This window comes from Euprymna scolopes, chromosome 44 (genome assembly GCF_053919585.1).
Source record: "Euprymna scolopes isolate OS-2025 chromosome 44, ASM5391958v1, whole genome shotgun sequence".
NCBI lineage: Eukaryota > Metazoa > Mollusca > Cephalopoda > Sepiida > Sepiolidae > Euprymna > Euprymna scolopes.
Genome location: NC_136525.1, coordinates 17,774,600 through 17,791,951, shown reverse-complemented (window position 1 = coordinate 17,791,951; position 17,352 = coordinate 17,774,600). Strand labels below are relative to the sequence as shown.

General features: G+C 32.5%; 1 protein-coding gene and 1 pseudogene across 1 annotated transcript in view; both read right to left on the bottom strand.

The window, feature by feature from the left end:
* LOC145268713 (laminin subunit gamma-1-like) overlaps positions 1–17,352 on the bottom strand; it is a 283,372-nt gene that overhangs the window by 55,374 nt on the left and 210,646 nt on the right. Inside the window, exons 10-14 of the mRNA XM_080124256.1 lie at positions 9,272–9,577; positions 6,764–6,991; positions 4,372–4,557; positions 2,274–2,403; positions 766–878 (exon numbers count right to left, since the gene is read on the bottom strand). Coding sequence (XP_079980382.1) covers positions 766–878; positions 2,274–2,403; positions 4,372–4,557; positions 6,764–6,991; positions 9,272–9,577 — 963 coding nt within the window. The remainder of the gene's footprint in view (positions 1–765; positions 879–2,273; positions 2,404–4,371; positions 4,558–6,763; positions 6,992–9,271; positions 9,578–17,352) is intronic.
* On the bottom strand, positions 17,234–17,350 carry LOC145269006 (5S ribosomal RNA; annotated as a pseudogene).

The following is a 17,352-nucleotide window of genomic DNA, read 5'->3' as shown; positions in this document are numbered from 1 at the left end:
GAGAGAGATAGAGAGAGATAGAGAGATATAGAGAGAGATAGAGAGATAGAGAGAGATAGAGAGATAGAGAGAGATAGAGAGATAGAGAGAGATAGAGAGATAGAGAGAGATAGAGAGATAGAGAGAGATAGAGAGATAGAGAGAGATAGAGAGAGATAGAGAGAGATATAGAGAGATAGAGAGAGATATAGAGAGATAGAGAGAGATATAGAGAGATAGAGAGAGATATAGAGAGATATAGAGAGATAGAGAGAGATAGAGATATACATAGAGAGATAGAGAGAGATAGAGATATACATAGAGAGATAGAGATATACATAGAGAGATAGAGATATACAGAGAGAGAGATAGAGATATACAGAGAGAGAGATAGAGATATACAGAGAGAGAGATAGAGATATACATAGAGAGAGATAGAGAGAGAGAGAGATAGAGATAGAGAGAGAGAGAGATAGAGAGAGAGATAGAGATAGAGAGAGAGATAGAGATAGAGAGAGATAGAGATAGAGAGAGAGATAGAGATAGAGAGAGAGATAGAGATAGAGAGAGAGATAGAGATAGAGATATATATATATATATATATATATATATATATATATAGAGAGAGAGAGAGAGAGATAGAGAGAGAGTGGTCATAAGAGAGGGTGCATGGAAGAGAAAGCGTTTGAAAAAGAGTCCTGCGAGAGAGACAGGGAAAGAAGGTTCCGCGAGAAAGATCAAGAAAGAAAGGGGTGAGGAAGTGCATAGGAGAGAAGTGTGGCTCACGTTTGCACTGTCCTTTGGGAAGTGCCAGGGCATCTCCATAATAGTCTGACAGACATTTTTCACAGAAGAACCCGACAGTGTTGTAACGGCATTTCAAGCATTCACCAGTGATCCTGAAGAAAAAAAAAAGGTCATCTTTATTCATTACTAGCAAGGTTATCCAGCGTTGCCTGGGCTAAAATGCAACTCATTTCTACTAAAACCTCTATTTCTCTATCGTTATCTTTCTCTCCTCTTTATCCACCACCTAGCCCATTCCTCTCCTGATAGACATACACAGTCACAGCTGCTTTACATAATAGATTCCTCGGTGAATACATCCACAATTTATTTCCAAATAAATTCGTAACACTAAAAAACTCACCGACAAAAAATAAACCAACTTTGTAGGTGTTTGTTTTGTATTTTTTATTTGAATGTACACACATACATACAGAAAACTTCATTTTATATAATAGATGACTGCTTTTGTTCTTTTTAAAAATTGGATAAATATTTCAGTAATTTTTTTCATGAAAATCGCTTCAGACAAGGCATGAAGCCATTTAATAAGAGCTAAAAACAAAACAAAAAGTAACCAATGATAAGTGTTAGATAAATTTCAGCCCAGAAAGCATTAATTCTTCCCTCTTTGTCAAAAACATCGCTCATGGAATGTGAGAACTAAAGAATAAAATAAAGGAAGCATATATGAATCATAGAAAGAAAAGGGACATATCTACGATTGAAAGACATGAGCTGAAATTGTTAAAGTTTGGATTTTACAATTGTAACATGACCGTTACACTTTGACCCACGTCGTTACATTTCAACCACTTGGACCCACACGTTGTCTGGTACCACTGGTACTAGTGCAAAGGGACAAAAAAAAAAAAAGGAAAGAAATAAAAATTCGACTTGGTGCAAATGAAAAGCATTTATTTGTGATTCTTCCAAGATTAACGCATTTCATTATCTTTCAAAAGCGTTTTTGCACACCAATGTGTTTTACAATGCTCTGCCATATCACATGCTTTTTAAAAGTCTCCCTCCCCGTCACCTGACGTTGGCCAAAGCCAGCGCTTTCTTGCTCTCATTTTCACACGTTGCATATTTTCTGTCTTTTCTTCCCATTTCCACGACGTCAGCACATGTGCACTTGCTTAATTTGCATATGTGCTAAGATGGCTGCTGCTAATAGTTTCGCTAGTCAGCTATCATAGGCTGCTGCTGATTTTCTAACACGCTCCCATATGCGCACTATTACATAAGGGTATACTGCTTCATGACACAAAGCCTTAACAATTTCAGCTTTCAGGAATATATTTTTTTATTAAATTGAATAATATATATATATATATATATATATATATATATATATATATATATAGTGGTTCAAAGAACAATTCGTTTTTATTGAGATGAGAACAGTAGTTTGAAGAATCTCCAAATAATATGAATAATCAATCCTTGTCTCAAACTTTGTCGATTTTTTGCACAAAATTCATAAAAGACTAATCGTTACTCACGTATTGCAATTTCCAACGCTGTTAAGATCAATATTGTCATTACAGTTGCATCGTTGACATGGAGTTTTCGGTCCATGCTTTCCGGCTGGGTCACCATAATAACCGTCCAAGCAAATATTACAAAGGTCACCTGGTATTTAATAATAGAAAAGGAAACAAAATTATTTAATAACAAAAAAGAAATAAAATTAAGAATTCGTACTTATTGCTTGTGATGATTAAAAAAAGGGGGGGAGGTGGAAATGAAAAATTAAAATTAAAACCTAATTCTGGTCAGGAGATAATGCTATAAGGAATTAGGCCATTTCACGCATTTACCAACCCAAACGACTTCCGGTTTTGACATTCTTTGGTTACTTAATCTGTAACACTGAATTCACTTCTATTCGATTCCTCAATTTGAAAACCCTTGTAGCGACTGCTACATATGGCCGGAACAAATATCCGGCAGGAACATTCATAGCAATTACCGTTTTCAATGCCCATGCGTACGAAGAACGCACAAGCACATAACGTCATGATGTGATCACTTGCACACATGGAATAAGGAACTATGTTACATTTTCTCGTATAAAGATCCAACAAATTCCTAATGAACCGCCCTCTTAAGTAAACACTTCATTAAATCTCCACACTAACGTATTATACTTGCAATAACCCTTATCCCTGAGTGGTTTCTGGGCCTTGATAAGTGGTGACCACCGTGTAAAAAAAAAAAACAACAAAAAAACAAAGCTGGCTGGAACATTCGAGAACATTTCTATTTAAAGATTTGATGCAAAAAATCAAATCAGTTTTTCCCTCCAAACTCAACCACAGCACGTGTTGAAGGGAACTCCATTCTTGAGGTGTTAAATCACCCAACATGACTGTGCACGCGTCATGCACATAAACCTTAATTCTCATCATGGAAAGTTACCACACCGAATGGGAATTTAATTTTCTTTTTTTTAATTTTCTTTTGTAAACAATTTTATTTCAAACTACTCTTGTGTGATGAACACAAACCCGCGCTTTCACGCATGATTATGGACGGTTATCCTCTAAAAAAACAATCACATTAATTCGGAGTCACGTGTAACACTGATCATAAAAATCACTAAATTCAAACCTTGTGCCACTTTCACAAAATCCACACTTCACTAATCCTGCATTACAAACACTCTGCACAAGAAAACAATTATGTTGGAACGATTTAAACTAATATTCTTCACATGCGAACCAAATGCTTTTTAAAATTAATCCTGACGACTCGGAGTTCCTATAATTGGTGACCCGTCGGGGCAGTACTATATTGGTGACTCCTCCGTGAGTCTTACATCCTGCTATTTTTTTTTCGTACTTGGTTTTTATGTACAATAAAATTTTTTTTTTTTTTTGTAAACTGCGAATTTTATTTTATTAATATATATTGCATGTTTAATAACCCTAGACTCAAAAACACTGTACAGAGTTTTCTTTTATTTTAAGTTGTAAACCGTGTCCGATGGTTCATCAAGTCAGATATTAGTATTTCAACTTAAAATTTTCTAAAAAAAAAAAAAAAACTATCTCTCCTGTATATAAAAAAAAGGTACTTGTATAGTTTAATCAAGACATTAAACATGAAAATATCGAAAAATGGTTATATTGTACATATCGGTTTTGGATTGAAGATATCTGAAAAAAATAAATTTTCACTTAATTTGATAGAGTATTTTTTTTTTACAGCGGAAAAACGTTTTTATGACAGCACATTGAAGGTAGCCATCTTTGAATTTTTTGAAAACGCCATGGGGAGATAACTCCCTCCCCATCTTTAATACTAGCTTTTCTTTCTAAAAATCGAACCTTTTGCTAAGTATCATAAATTGTTTCTTCGCAGTAAAAAAAAAACAAAAAAAAAAAACTACTTGATGAAATTAAGTGATTTTTTTTTGGAAAACTTCATTCCATAACGGACACGTACAATATAACCTTTTTTCGATATTTTCATTTTTTGATGTCTTGATTAAACTGTACAAGTGCCAAAGTAAAATTTAGATGCTATTTTGTGGATTATAGAATATTCAAATTATCCCTTTCATAAGGATGGTGAAGAAAAAAAAAGATCAGTTACCTCCATAGCCATCAGGACAGCTGGTGCAGACAACTTCTTCGTTTTGGAATTGCTGACAAGTACCATTATTGGGGCACGGGCAAGGTTTACAGTCGTTGGCCGTACCCTGCCTAGCATCTCCATAAAACCCTTCAAGACAGCGTTCACAGTTACGGCCCTCAGTATTGTGCTTACAGATACAGCGACCTATAAAAACAGAAAAACGAAAGGATATTACATCAGATTGATTGTTTAGACCCAACATTGGCTGAATAGTTTGCTAGAGACTGCAAAGGTTAAATCTTTTGAACTTTGACACCTTGGCAAAATTCGCCAAAGCGGCCAAAAAAAAAAAAAAAAAGCTTGCCCTATGTCTGAATACACTTTATGTAAAATTTCAAATGTTTAGACCAAGAATTGGCTGAGCAATTTTGTAGAGACCACAGAAACATTTGAAACTTTACATAAAGAGTATTCAGACTTGCAGCAAGCTTTTTTAATCAGCTTGAAAGAGTTGATCTTTGCAGACTCTACCAAACTCCTCCGCCAATTTTGGGTCCAAACACTTGAAATTTTAAATGTAGGTTACCTGGTCACGAGTCAAACTTTTTAATTATATATATATATATATAAGTTATGAACAATGCATAGAGCCCGAGTAAAGCTGGGATGAATTGCTAGTAACGAATAATACTTCCCCAGTTTCCTCATGACTTCACGTGGTAATTAAAGTTTTACAGCATCTTTTGTTTATTAAATTATGTAAAAGTACGGATTAGTTAAAGTCCACTCACATCTCTCCTAACTCCCTATGTTAAGAATGGTTGTCTAAATAACGTTATTTGGGGGTGTTTTGCAATACACGTTGGTACGAAAAAGTTAAAAAAAAAAAAAAAGCAAATATATAACAAATAAATAGTATCTTCTACCTAGCTGAAAAAGTTTTTAGCAGTTTTACTCACTCTAAAATGTTTGTTCGGTTCAAAAAACAGTGGCGAGTGTTACGCGAGAACAACAAAAAAAAAAGGCTGCGAATTGACACCTAAGTTTCAATAAGGACTTAAATAAAACAAACGAACAAACATCAAACAAACAAACATCAAACAAACAAACATCAAACAAACAAACGTCAAACAAACAAGCATCAAACAAACAAGCATCAAACAAACAAACAAGCATCAAACAAACAAACAAGCATCAAACAAACAAACAAGCATCAAACAAACAAACAAGCATCAAACAAACAAACAAGCATCAAACAAACAAACAAGCATCAAACAAACAAACAAACGTCAAACAAACAAACAAACGTCAAACAAACGACAAACATCCAAACAAGCATCAAACATCCAAACAAGCATCAAACAAACAAACAAGCATCAAACAAACAAACAAGCATCAAACAAACAAACAAGCATCAAACAAACAAACAAGCATCAAACAAACAAACAAGCATCAAACAAACAAACAAGCATCAAACAAACAAACGTCAAACATCAAACAAGCATCAAACAAACAAGCATCAAACAAACAAGCATCAAACAAACAAGCATCAAACAAACAAACGTCAAACAAACAAACGTCAAACAAACAAACGTCAAACAAACAAACGTCAAACATCAAACAATCAAACATCAAACAAAATACTGTTTGAAAACCACCCAATAAATGTTACGGTGACATTTATTGGGTGGGTTTCAAACAGTATTTTGTTTTATAAAGTCATTATTGAAACTTCAAAGATTTAGATGTCAATTTGTGGCCATTTTTCTTGTTCTCACTAATTGCTTGACACGCAAGCCATTTTCCAGTCTAGCGAACGAACACACACACACACAAGAGAGAAAGGAAAGTTCGTTGATGTAGTGTATTTTAGATCAGGATTGGTTGTTGGTTTTTGTTTTACGGCATATCAACCCTTTTCGGGTTATTTAATGCCGAATCCAGTTATTCAGAAGAAAAACAAATTTAATAGAATATATTTGTTTTTTTTTTCAAGTCGGTTTCTATTTAACCCATAGTTGGGACCCTAACAGGTACTACCACTCCGGGTCAGAGTGGACCTAGAAGCAATGGCAATTAAAGGGTGGCTCCACACTCCCCAAAGCCCGCAAGATGGGACCTCACCACTGGATATAGTTTAAGGTCATATCCAGCCGGTATCTCCAGGCAGCAAGTCCAGATTGTATGCTTTAGGAGAGAAACTTTGTTCATTGAAGTTACATTTGGTCTTTGAAAAAGAAATAGAAAGAAAGGGGGAGAAAGATATGGAGAGAGAGAAAAAAATAAAGAGAAAAAAGAAAAAGGCAGAAACAGAAAGCGAAAACAAGAGAGAGAGAAAGAAAAGAGGTAAAGAGGATAATTCTATTGTTGTATATAGTAGGAGTTGTAACACGATGCGGATGTTGATTACCTGTGTTCACATCACAGTCGTCTGAATGTCCATTGCATTCGCAGGGAACACAGCGAGCAAATGGACCTCCATTGGGTGGGTCTCTCCGGTATCCGGGGGAACAAGACTGGCAATATTCACCAAGATACGCAGTCGGACACGTACACTCCTCAACCCAAGTCGCAACTTTGCCGCCGTTAAACCCAAGCCAAGCTGTCTCCATTTTTACGTCATCGATGTAGCCAGTTCCTGAAATAGAAAAATTACTGTTTTTTTAATTCGATTTTGATTGAATTCTGATTTCATTTCTTATCGACGACAAATTAAGGCATGAGAAATGTACGACAACTGCTCCTATTGATCCTCTATGATATTTAGGCTCGACAAATTAAAGAATAATTTGCTCCAGCAGATTTTTTTGTTAAATTCTTTGCAATTATAAATCCTTTTTTTCAGAAATGAGTAGAACATAATAGAAAATAAAAATGTTTCTTAAGTTTAAAAATAGTTTACATTTTTAAAATCGAAAATGTTTTGTTTATTTTTACAATAAATAATTTTTTAAAATAAAAAATAGAAAGGCTAGTAGAAAATAAAGAAAAAAAAGAAAAAAAAAGAAAAAGAAGAAAAAGAAAAAAAAGAAAGAAAAAAGAAAAAAAAAGAAAAAAAAAAAAAAAGAAAGAAAAAAAAAAAAAAAGAAAGAAAAAAAAAGAAAAAAAAGAAAAAAAAGAAAAAAAAGAAAAAAAAATAAAAGAAAAAAAAATAAAAGAAAAAAAAATAAAAGAAAAAAAAATAAAAGAAAAAAAAATAAAAAAAAAATAAAAGAAAAAAAAATAAAAGAAAAAAAAAGAAAAAAAAAGAAAGAAAAAAAAAGAAAAAAAAGAAGAAGGAAAATAAACAAAAGGAAAATAAACAAAAGGAAAATAAACAAAAGGAAAATAAACAAAAGGAAAATAAACAAAAGGAAAATAAACAAAAGGAAAAGAAAAAAAAGGAAAAGAAACAAAAGGAAAAGAAACAAAAGGAAAAGAAAAAAAAGGAAAAGAAAAAAAAGGAAAAGAAAAAAAAGAAAAAAAAGGAAAAGAAAAAAAAGGAAAAAGGAAAAGAAAAAGGAAAAGAAAAAGGAAAAGAAAAATAAAAAAAAAAAATAAAAAAAATAAATAAAAAAATAAATAAAAAAATAAATAAAAAAATAAATAAAAAAATAAATAAAAAAATAAATAAAAAAATAAATAAAAAAAAGGAAAATTAAAAAAAAGGAAAATTAAAAAAAGGAAAATTAAAAAAAGGAAAATTAAAAAAAGGAAAATTAAAAAAAGGAAAATTAAAAAAAGGAAAATTAAAAAAAGGAAAATTAAAAAAAGGAAAATTAAAAAAAGGAAAATTAAAAAAAGGAAAATTAAAAAAAGGAAAATTAAAAAAAGGAAAATTAAAAAAAGGAAAATTAAAAAAAGGAAAATTAAAAAAAGGAAAATTAAAAAAAGGAAAATTAAAAAAAGGAAAATTAAAAAAAGGAAAATTAAAAAAAGGAAAATTAAAAAAAGGAAAATTAAAAAAAGGAAAATTAAAAAAAGGAAAATTAAAAAAAGGAAAATTAAAAAAAGGAAAATTAAAAAAAGGAAAATTAAAAAAAGGAAAATTAAAAAAAGGAAAATTAAAAAAAGGAAAATTAAAAAAAGGAAAATTAAAAAAAGGAAAATTAAAAAAAGGAAAATTAAAAAAAGGAAAATTAAAAAAAAGGAAAATTAAAAAAAGGAAAATTAAAAAAAAGGAAAATTAAAAAAAAGGAAAATTAAAAAAAAGGAAAATTAAAAAAAAGGAAAATTAAAAAAAGGAAAATTAAAAAAAGGAAAATTAAAAAAAGGAAAATTAAAAAAAGGAAAATTAAAAAAAGGAAAATTAAAAAAAGGAAAATTAAAAAAAGGAAAATTAAAAAAAGGAAAATTAAAAAAAGGAAAATTAAAAAAAGGAAAATTAAAAAAAGGAAAATTAAAAAAAGGAAAATTAAAAAAAGGAAAAAAGGAAAATAAAAAAAGGAAAATAAAAAAAGGAAAATAAAAAAAAGGAAAATAAAAAAAAAGGAAAATAAAAAAAAAGGAAAATAAAAAAAAAGGAAAATAAAAAAAAAGGAAAATAAAAAAAGGAAAATAAAAAAAAGGAAAAAAAAAGGAAAATAAAAAAAGGAAAAAAAAAAGGAAAAAAGAAAAGGAAAATAAAAAAAGGAAAATAAAAGGAAAAAAGAAAAGGAAAATAAAAAAAGGAAAATAAAAGGAAAATAAAAGGAAAATAAAAGGAAAATAAAAAAAGGAAAATAAAAAAAGGAAAATAAAAAAAGGAAAATAAAAAAAGGAAAATAAAAAAAAAGGAAAATAAAAAAAAAAAGGAAAATAAAAAAAAAAGGAAAAGAAAAGGAAAATAAAAAAAGGAAAAAAAAGGAAAAAAAGAAAAGGAAAAAAGAAAAGGAAAATAAAAAAAAGGAAAAACTTAACATTCTAAACGTCTCGTTTAACTCGAGTGGAGTTTACATACCATCGGCATTATAAGTTCCTCTAATTTTAATGGCCGTCAAATTGGACAACAACGTAATGAAGTCCTCCGATTGAAGATGAGGCTGCCATTCGTAGTCTGGATGTTCATGAAGACGGAACCTGTATTCCTGTTCCGTGACCTTCGGGATTGGGTTCTTCTGTGCGTAGATGGGCAGCGAAACCATTTGGCCATTTCCACCTTCCAGAACAATGTCCGCTCTGGAAGCTCGTGCTTGGTCTTCTCCGATTTGGAATTTGAAGGACAGGTACTGATTGTAACTGAAGCGATGGTCACCCAAATATCGATCTGAAAAAAAAAAAACACGGAAGGTTTTAGAAAAAGATGTAAAATTGGTGCAGCAACATTGGATGTGGCTGTGTGAAAAAAAAAATGTTAAAAACGGTATTTTTATGGAAGGCTAGAATGGTGGAAAATTCCATTAGAATTGAAATATTTTAAATGAGGTTTGGTTGTGAAAAGTGAACAGTTAAAAATGTGCACAAAAAAGTCCGACCCTATATTAAGAGTTCTCCAAAACACAACGATGGCAATTATTAAAGTCAGACTCAGAGTCCCTTGATTTCGGAGACAAAGAACAAAACAAAAAAAAAAAAATGCTAAACCTAGTATAATGGTGTCAATATTATAAATTCATTAGCTCGATAATGAAGAAATATATAACTCGATGAACAAGGCTGAAATCGTCCACAAAATTGTTTTTATTGTTTTTTTATTGAAAAAAAAAAAGAAAAGAAAGCACTTATGTAGAATTGAGACGGGATTTTCGAAAATCGTAAAAAAAAATTCACAAGAAACCAATGGTATCTACGTATTCATCATATTTTTAAGATGATTGTATCCAAAAATTACAAAAATCGATAAGAACATTTTTTATTAAAGAAAAAAAAAAATAGAATTTAATGAAAACGATCGTAAAACAGGAGTTCAACAAGGTGATTTTTCCGTTTTGAGTAAAACAAGATGGCGGCATTTTTTCAACTGCTAACACGATTAAATAAGTTGAAACCATTGTTTTTTTATCTGAAAACTCCATTTATTGACGACTACAAAATCTTGTCCCAATAATGTAGAAGCACCGAGATCCCCCCCCCAAAAAAAAACAACAACAACAAATAATACACGCTTTAGGATCGAATAAAGTTTGAAAAAAAATTTTTTTTTTTTCACGCAAACATTAGAACTATGTGGATGACAATTACAGCTCCCCCCCTCCCTCTCTTTGGGTTTAGCACTTTGTAGATATATTTTCACCCGACGCATATTTAAGCTAAGCGCACGATTGATTTGTTTGTAAACAAACTAATGGTTTGAGCACTGTTGCGTGAATTTAATACACACTCGAAGAGAAATATTTACGGCACTAATTCGTGATCCGATGAGAGCTGCCGACTGTCAATGTGACGGTTGTAGGTTCGATCCACGGCTAGGGAAAGTTGTATATCTAGCCACACTGAGGAGTTGTGATACAACGAAACAGTACTGTATGCGGATGACTCTCTCTCTCTCTCTATATATATATATATATATATATATATATATATATATATTATATATATATTATACCTACCTATATGGAGAGAACTTGAATGCTTACTAGAGACTATCCTCGAGTCTCTCTGTACTGGGAGTTTGTAAGGACAACCTGGCATGAGTATACTTTTCCCTTTACAAGTAAATCCTGACCAAATCACAGTATTCCCAGCTCAAATAAGATCTCCTCGGTATGGCTAACTCACACTATCTTTTACAAGGAATGTTGTATCTCCAACTGATTTTACCTCAAGTAATAACATGAAGCTGGATACTCCACCAGACTAGATGAATTCTCATTCTAGAATTCAGTAAGACCAAGAGACCAAAAAGAAAAAAATCTAATTTATAAAACTTCGTATGTCTGTCGCCATATTTTCAAATTTTATCTTTTCCGAAACTACAAGTTGCAGAGCGGCGCTGGGGGCCTCATATAATTGGATTTTTTACGGACCGTTCTTTTACGGATCTTAAGCTGGTTAAAATAGTTTTTAAGGGGTCAAAATTAAAAAAAAAAAAAAAAAAAAAAAAAATTCGTTATCATTTTGTACAAGTGTCGAGCTTATGTTTTTATACATTTTTTTTTTGTTTGTTTTTTTTTTTTTTGTAAATGCACGCACACATAAAATAAAAAAATTGTCCGTCTTTCGAATTATAATTAATTCTCCATAAACACAAAGCTCATTAATCGCTAAACCGAACAGAAATGACGCCAACTGTACTCTGCCCCCGAGAGAAAAGTTCCTCCTTGATTTATTTCAATAAAAACTTGCCCATTGTACGAGCCTTTTTCAAGTCTCACACAAAAACACACATTCACATTTCAAGCTATGTCATATACATACGCGCGCACAAACATACGCGCCCACGTCCACACATGTACACATATTCACGTTCGCGTACATACACTCACATTCACGGTATATACACACACGCTAACGCACACATATACACGCGCACACGAACGCACACATGGACGACGTCACTTCCGCTTTCTGGGGAAATATACACATGCGCAAAACACCACCGGAAACGAGTATAAAACAAAGAGACAAGCTGTTTCTAACCCTTTTTAGGACCACCTCTCGACCAGAGAGGTTGGCTAACCAGCCGCCTCCCTTTCGGGATGCGCACGCTCGTGCGCGTCACGCCCCTGCGACTATGTATGGGGCACGAGCTAACAGACTGTATGTACACATTCCCACTCTATCTACTACTGGTCCCTGAGAACACCTTCGCGTAGCTGACTACTAACTGATGTCAACTCTCATATCTCATTCTTTGTCTTTGTCTACACGCTGGACTAGCATTCTCATTTCCACTACAACACTTATTTCTCTTCCCACGCGCGAACAAACGATAGTGAGATGAACACACATTTCCTATTCTTGCTACAACACCAACCCCGCAACGAACATTGGTTACACACGCGCGGACATGAACACATGTTATAACTAAAACGTTCATTCTTTCAACAGCAAATAAACGACGTTTATCTTATCCATCAATTGAGTCTTTGTTTCCTTCAATTCCATTTGTTTCATTATTTTTTTGTGGCGAGCTAGGGTATTATACCCTGATCCGCTACACCATGCAAAAATATACTCCGTGCTTGTTAAAATAGAGTATATTGTTTTAAAATATGTCGTTCTAAGCAAAAAAAAGTATATATAATAATAAAAATAAAATAAAGAAATAAAAAATAATTTTTTAAAAATTGCGTACGTAATTTTCATGTAGAAAATAGTAATATATCCAAAAACCACGAAAATTCATGGAGTACAAAGTTATTTATAGTGAAATTCTTTACGAAAAATTGGGTAAAGTTGCATTTTTCTTAGACACTTTAGACAATGAAGAGTTCATACACAGGGGACATAATTCGGAACAAATATTTTAGATTACTTGTTCATGATGTACTTTTTTTTTTTTTTTTACTAAAAAACAACAAAAAAAAAAACAAACAAAAAAACAATAGTTGTTCTACTTGAATTTTCGGAATTATTTTCGACATGACAATTAAGAGCGTAATATTGTTTTTGCTTAAAACGACATATTAAAAAAAATCGATTTGTCGACTAAAGTACTGAATACTAATATTGTCTAAGTGAGCTCTCATCGTACAAAAGCAGATTCTCCGTTGTAAGTGGAATGCTCTGGGTTCAATCGCTGATGAACAAGACAACACGAGGTGTGTCAGAAATTTCGTGAAAAATAGTGAATAATTCCACCCCGTCTTTCCAAGCTTATAACTCCTCGAAAAATGTAATTCAAGCCCTAATTTTCTTTTCAATTAAAGGAGCAAGAACCAAGGTTTCATTAAAAAAACAAAAGAAAATAAACAACGTGGTTTCAAAAAAAAAAAAAAAAAGGTTTTAAACTTCGAACTTCACATGTAAATTTCTAAAAAACACCACTTTTTTTTTGTTTTAAATTTGAATATATTATTTATTGACCTTTTCTCTTCAATTTGTGATATATAAAACTTTGGTGAGTAAATTAATTATTTACTTTTTAATAGACACTTGAAAATGGGGGGGGGGCGTGAATTAAAAAAAACAAACGTTTGTCTAAAATATTATATTCGGTTTATTGGAAAGAGCATAAAATTTCACATTGACCCTGAAAATATCGTAAAAATAGAATCAATAGAAAAATTTTGATAGATTTTTAAAGTTTAAAATTGAAAAATATTGAACTCGTAAAATTCATTACTGTTTTAAAAGAAAAAAAAAATTTCTATTACTTTTAAAACAACTTTAATAGTTTATTTTGGAAGTATAACCAATAAAGAAAATAAACAACCCACTTTTAAAAGAGAAATTACGAGTTTTTTTTTATATTTTATTCGCAGTTTCGTGTTAGGGGTGTCAAAAATTCATACAAAAATTCTGATACACCTAGCGACCCTCGCTCTTTTCCATTGCCGATCCGCATATGTTTGGTATCAGAAGAGGGTAGACACTTCTTTACTTCCCATCGCAGGAATATATGACAATTTTTTTTTTAATGGAAATCGCTCCAGACTAGGCATTAAGCCATTTGATGTAAGAAGACTAAATACTACAAAGTAAAAAAAAAAAAAAATGTCAATAATAGATTCTGACCCAGAAAATGGTAATTCTCTCTTTGTCAGAAATATCGCTCGAATATATTTATCTATATATTAATACGATAGCGTGTTATTTTGTGTGTCACGCTTACATCTGGGTTGTTTAATTGTTATGTACTTCCATTTCTTGTCATAAATAATTTTACCAATAATTCCTCATAAGTTTTGGTTTCGGTTATAGCTAATAGTACTCCAATAATCTATATTTTAAAAATAATTTTATCAAGAATTCTTAATAAGTTTTGGTTTCCGTTTCGATTCAAGCTGATGAACCCAAGTCATATAGATATATTTTTCATTTTTTGAAATTGCAACTTTATAATATATAAAAATCGATAGAACATTAACTATAACAATATATACGAAATCTGCAAGAATTAAAACATCATATTTAAGCGTATTTTATTATCTGACTACGCTGGGCATCCCTGCTAACTTAGATAAATACATTTGCAGCTTTAACAAAAGAGCTACAATAATATCAGAGCGTCTCCATTTACACTGAACATCTACAGAATACCAACATCAATATCAATTACATATGAAGGAGTTCTCTGTGGAATTTCAATAGGTTCTGCTAGTAACAAAATAAGCAGATATCAGAATTTTAGTTTTTTTTATAAAATTTACTGAATGTCTTTGAATTCTTCAATCACGACTTTTTGTCTTGACACGGGAAAAGAACTGCTGATCTTGACTGGATTGGTATTACCAACTTTTTATATAATTTTTTTCTTTCTTTTTACAGTTTCTCTGACGGGGTTGATGTTAAATACTGCTTGGGACAATTACATTTAATATTTGTAATTGGATGATTTCCTTTTTCACCCTGTGGTGTTTATTTTGTTATTTTATTTTGTTTTTTTTGACAGTTTTCCTTATTACAAGATGAGGATGGCTCTCCACTACAGACTGCTACAGTAAGGCTACGCGTAGAGATATTGTGTTAGACAGGAAGTTATTAGTAGTGATGGCACGATTCCAATGTTTTTCCAGATTCTGATACAATTACCGACTCTGTGCTAAATTACCGATTCTTTATAAATTTCTAATTATTTAACTATAACATTGTTATTTTCCCCGATTTTCGTAAAAACACTTGTTAAATACGCAAATATTTTCGTAAAAAATGTCAAAATACAATTTTGGAGGATGATCTATCGATTTTAGCTTTAATTGTATTTTTTATAATCAATGAATATTTATTAATATTTCCAGCAATGGAAGATTTTACTTGAAACAAAATCAGATAAAAAAAAAAAAAAAAAAAGACAATTAAAAGAATCGATTTGGCATCAGAAAATAGGCACCAATATGAGTGCGAGTTTCACGTTTCGGTCGATGTAACCTCCGACCTAAAAAAACAGTCATCACTTATCAAAGCCCGGAGGCCACTTGAGGATAAGGGTTAATGGGTATACATTAGTGGAAATTTTGTAAATCGAATTACTTAGGGGGATGGTTCATCAAAAACTTGTTTAGATTGGACTTGAAAACAATCAGATTGTAGTCAGCTGGAAAGCAGGCAATCGGAAGAGAATTCCACAGGTGTGCAGTTCTAAGAAAGAAACTTTGTTCATGGAATCTACATTTAGGTTTTGCCACAGATAAAGAGTGTGGGAAATTATTGATAGTGGTTTTGGCTAGACGAGTGTTTTTCGTGAAAGTTTGACAAGGGGGGATCATAGATTGAAGCTCAGACGAGCACTTGTCATGAAAATAATGATAAAGCAAAGACACACTAGCAACGTCTCTTCTGCAGAAAAGAGGTTGCAGGGAAGAGAAAAGGGCATCCCCCACTAAGCTACGAAGTCTATTTTGAACTCTGTCAAGGCAGGATAAGCTGCTTCTAGCAGCTCCTGCCCAAATGTGGCAACAGTACTCCATCGTTGGCCGTACCTGGCTTTAATACACTGTATTTTGTCGAACTCTGGAATGTTTCTGTCGAACTCAGGAATTTGGACGGAATTTCGAGCAGAACCCTTCACTTCACGGGGGTAGCGTGCTCTTGTTCTGTCAGCCATGACTGGATAGAGGTTCTAAGTAATTCACAATTATATTTTTCGGTCGCCTACACTGCCACACGTCCACAAGGACCAGTGTCGCAGTGGTTAGAGTACTTAGAAGAATCAATTGTAAAAAGTGATATTCTCCTGAAGGTTGAAGGTTCATTCCTCAGTGTGGGGCAACCGAAAAATACAATTTCAAATAACTTAGGACCTCTATCCAGTCATGGCTGACGGAACAAGAACGTGCTACCTCCATGAAGTAAACAAAGGGTACTGCTCGAAATTCTGTCTAAATTCCCAAGTTCCACAAGATACACCTAAGGAAGGTCGGAAGTTACATCGACCGAAACGTTGCGAAAATCACACTCCAAGATGAGAACAGTAGTCCGATGAATCCAAATGATATGAATAACTAATCCTCATCTCAAAAATTCACAAACGTCATAAAAGAGGTAATTGAAACAATATCTTTGCTCATGGCAGGACTAGTTGTGAACGATCATCCGCTTTGCGTGTCTTGTCATCGACTACCCAGAAGTGACGTCATGGAATAGTTCATTGTTTCCGGTAATAGAGGCGCATCCCCAGCATATAAGCTGATCAAATCTTCCTCTTTTTCTGGACTGTGAGAAAGAGCAGTCATGTTTGGGACAGTTGTACTCGTTGCCTTTATAGAGAATTGGTATTGTGTATAGAATGTTTGAGACAAATTTGCCACCTTTTGAAAAGGAGAGACCCCCCCCAATATTTTTCATGAATGGTTAAAACAAGGATGAGCTTAGAGCAGTGAAAAATTTCATTAAAGGTTTAGAATCAAGATTACATTTCAGGAGAGATCAACTATCATCAGCATTCCTTTTTATAGTTCGATAACGAAGAAAAATATATATCTATCTCCAATTATATAAATGCAAGTGTGTGTGAGTGAGAGAGAGAGAGAGAGAGAGAGCTTGTTCCTAATAGACTCCGAAATGGCTGAACAGATTTTCTTTAAGATTTACAGAACTTTAGTGCATAAATCTGAGAGTGAGTTTGGTTAATTTTTGTCTCAGAATACCCCTGATCTATACATCCAGCGTGGCCCTAACCAAAATTGAACTCACTACACGAGTTTGTAGTCTAATTCAAATCTTGTCGGTAGCTGAATACTTGATGTGTCGCTATTAAGGGTATTTTTTATTGTGACGTCATCACTAGATGGGTTGCCTACTATGGCTAAAGAGAGTCCCATTTACTCTTTAGAGAAGGATAGACTACGCCAGTTCCTCAACCCTGTATTTTATCTTGCAGTACATTCAGCACCTCGCTTTCCCAAATGGTCACCCACCTGGTACTGACCAGGCTCAACGTTGCTTAACTTCGGTAATCTGACGGGAACCGGTGTGTCAACGTAATTCTGCCATATATAT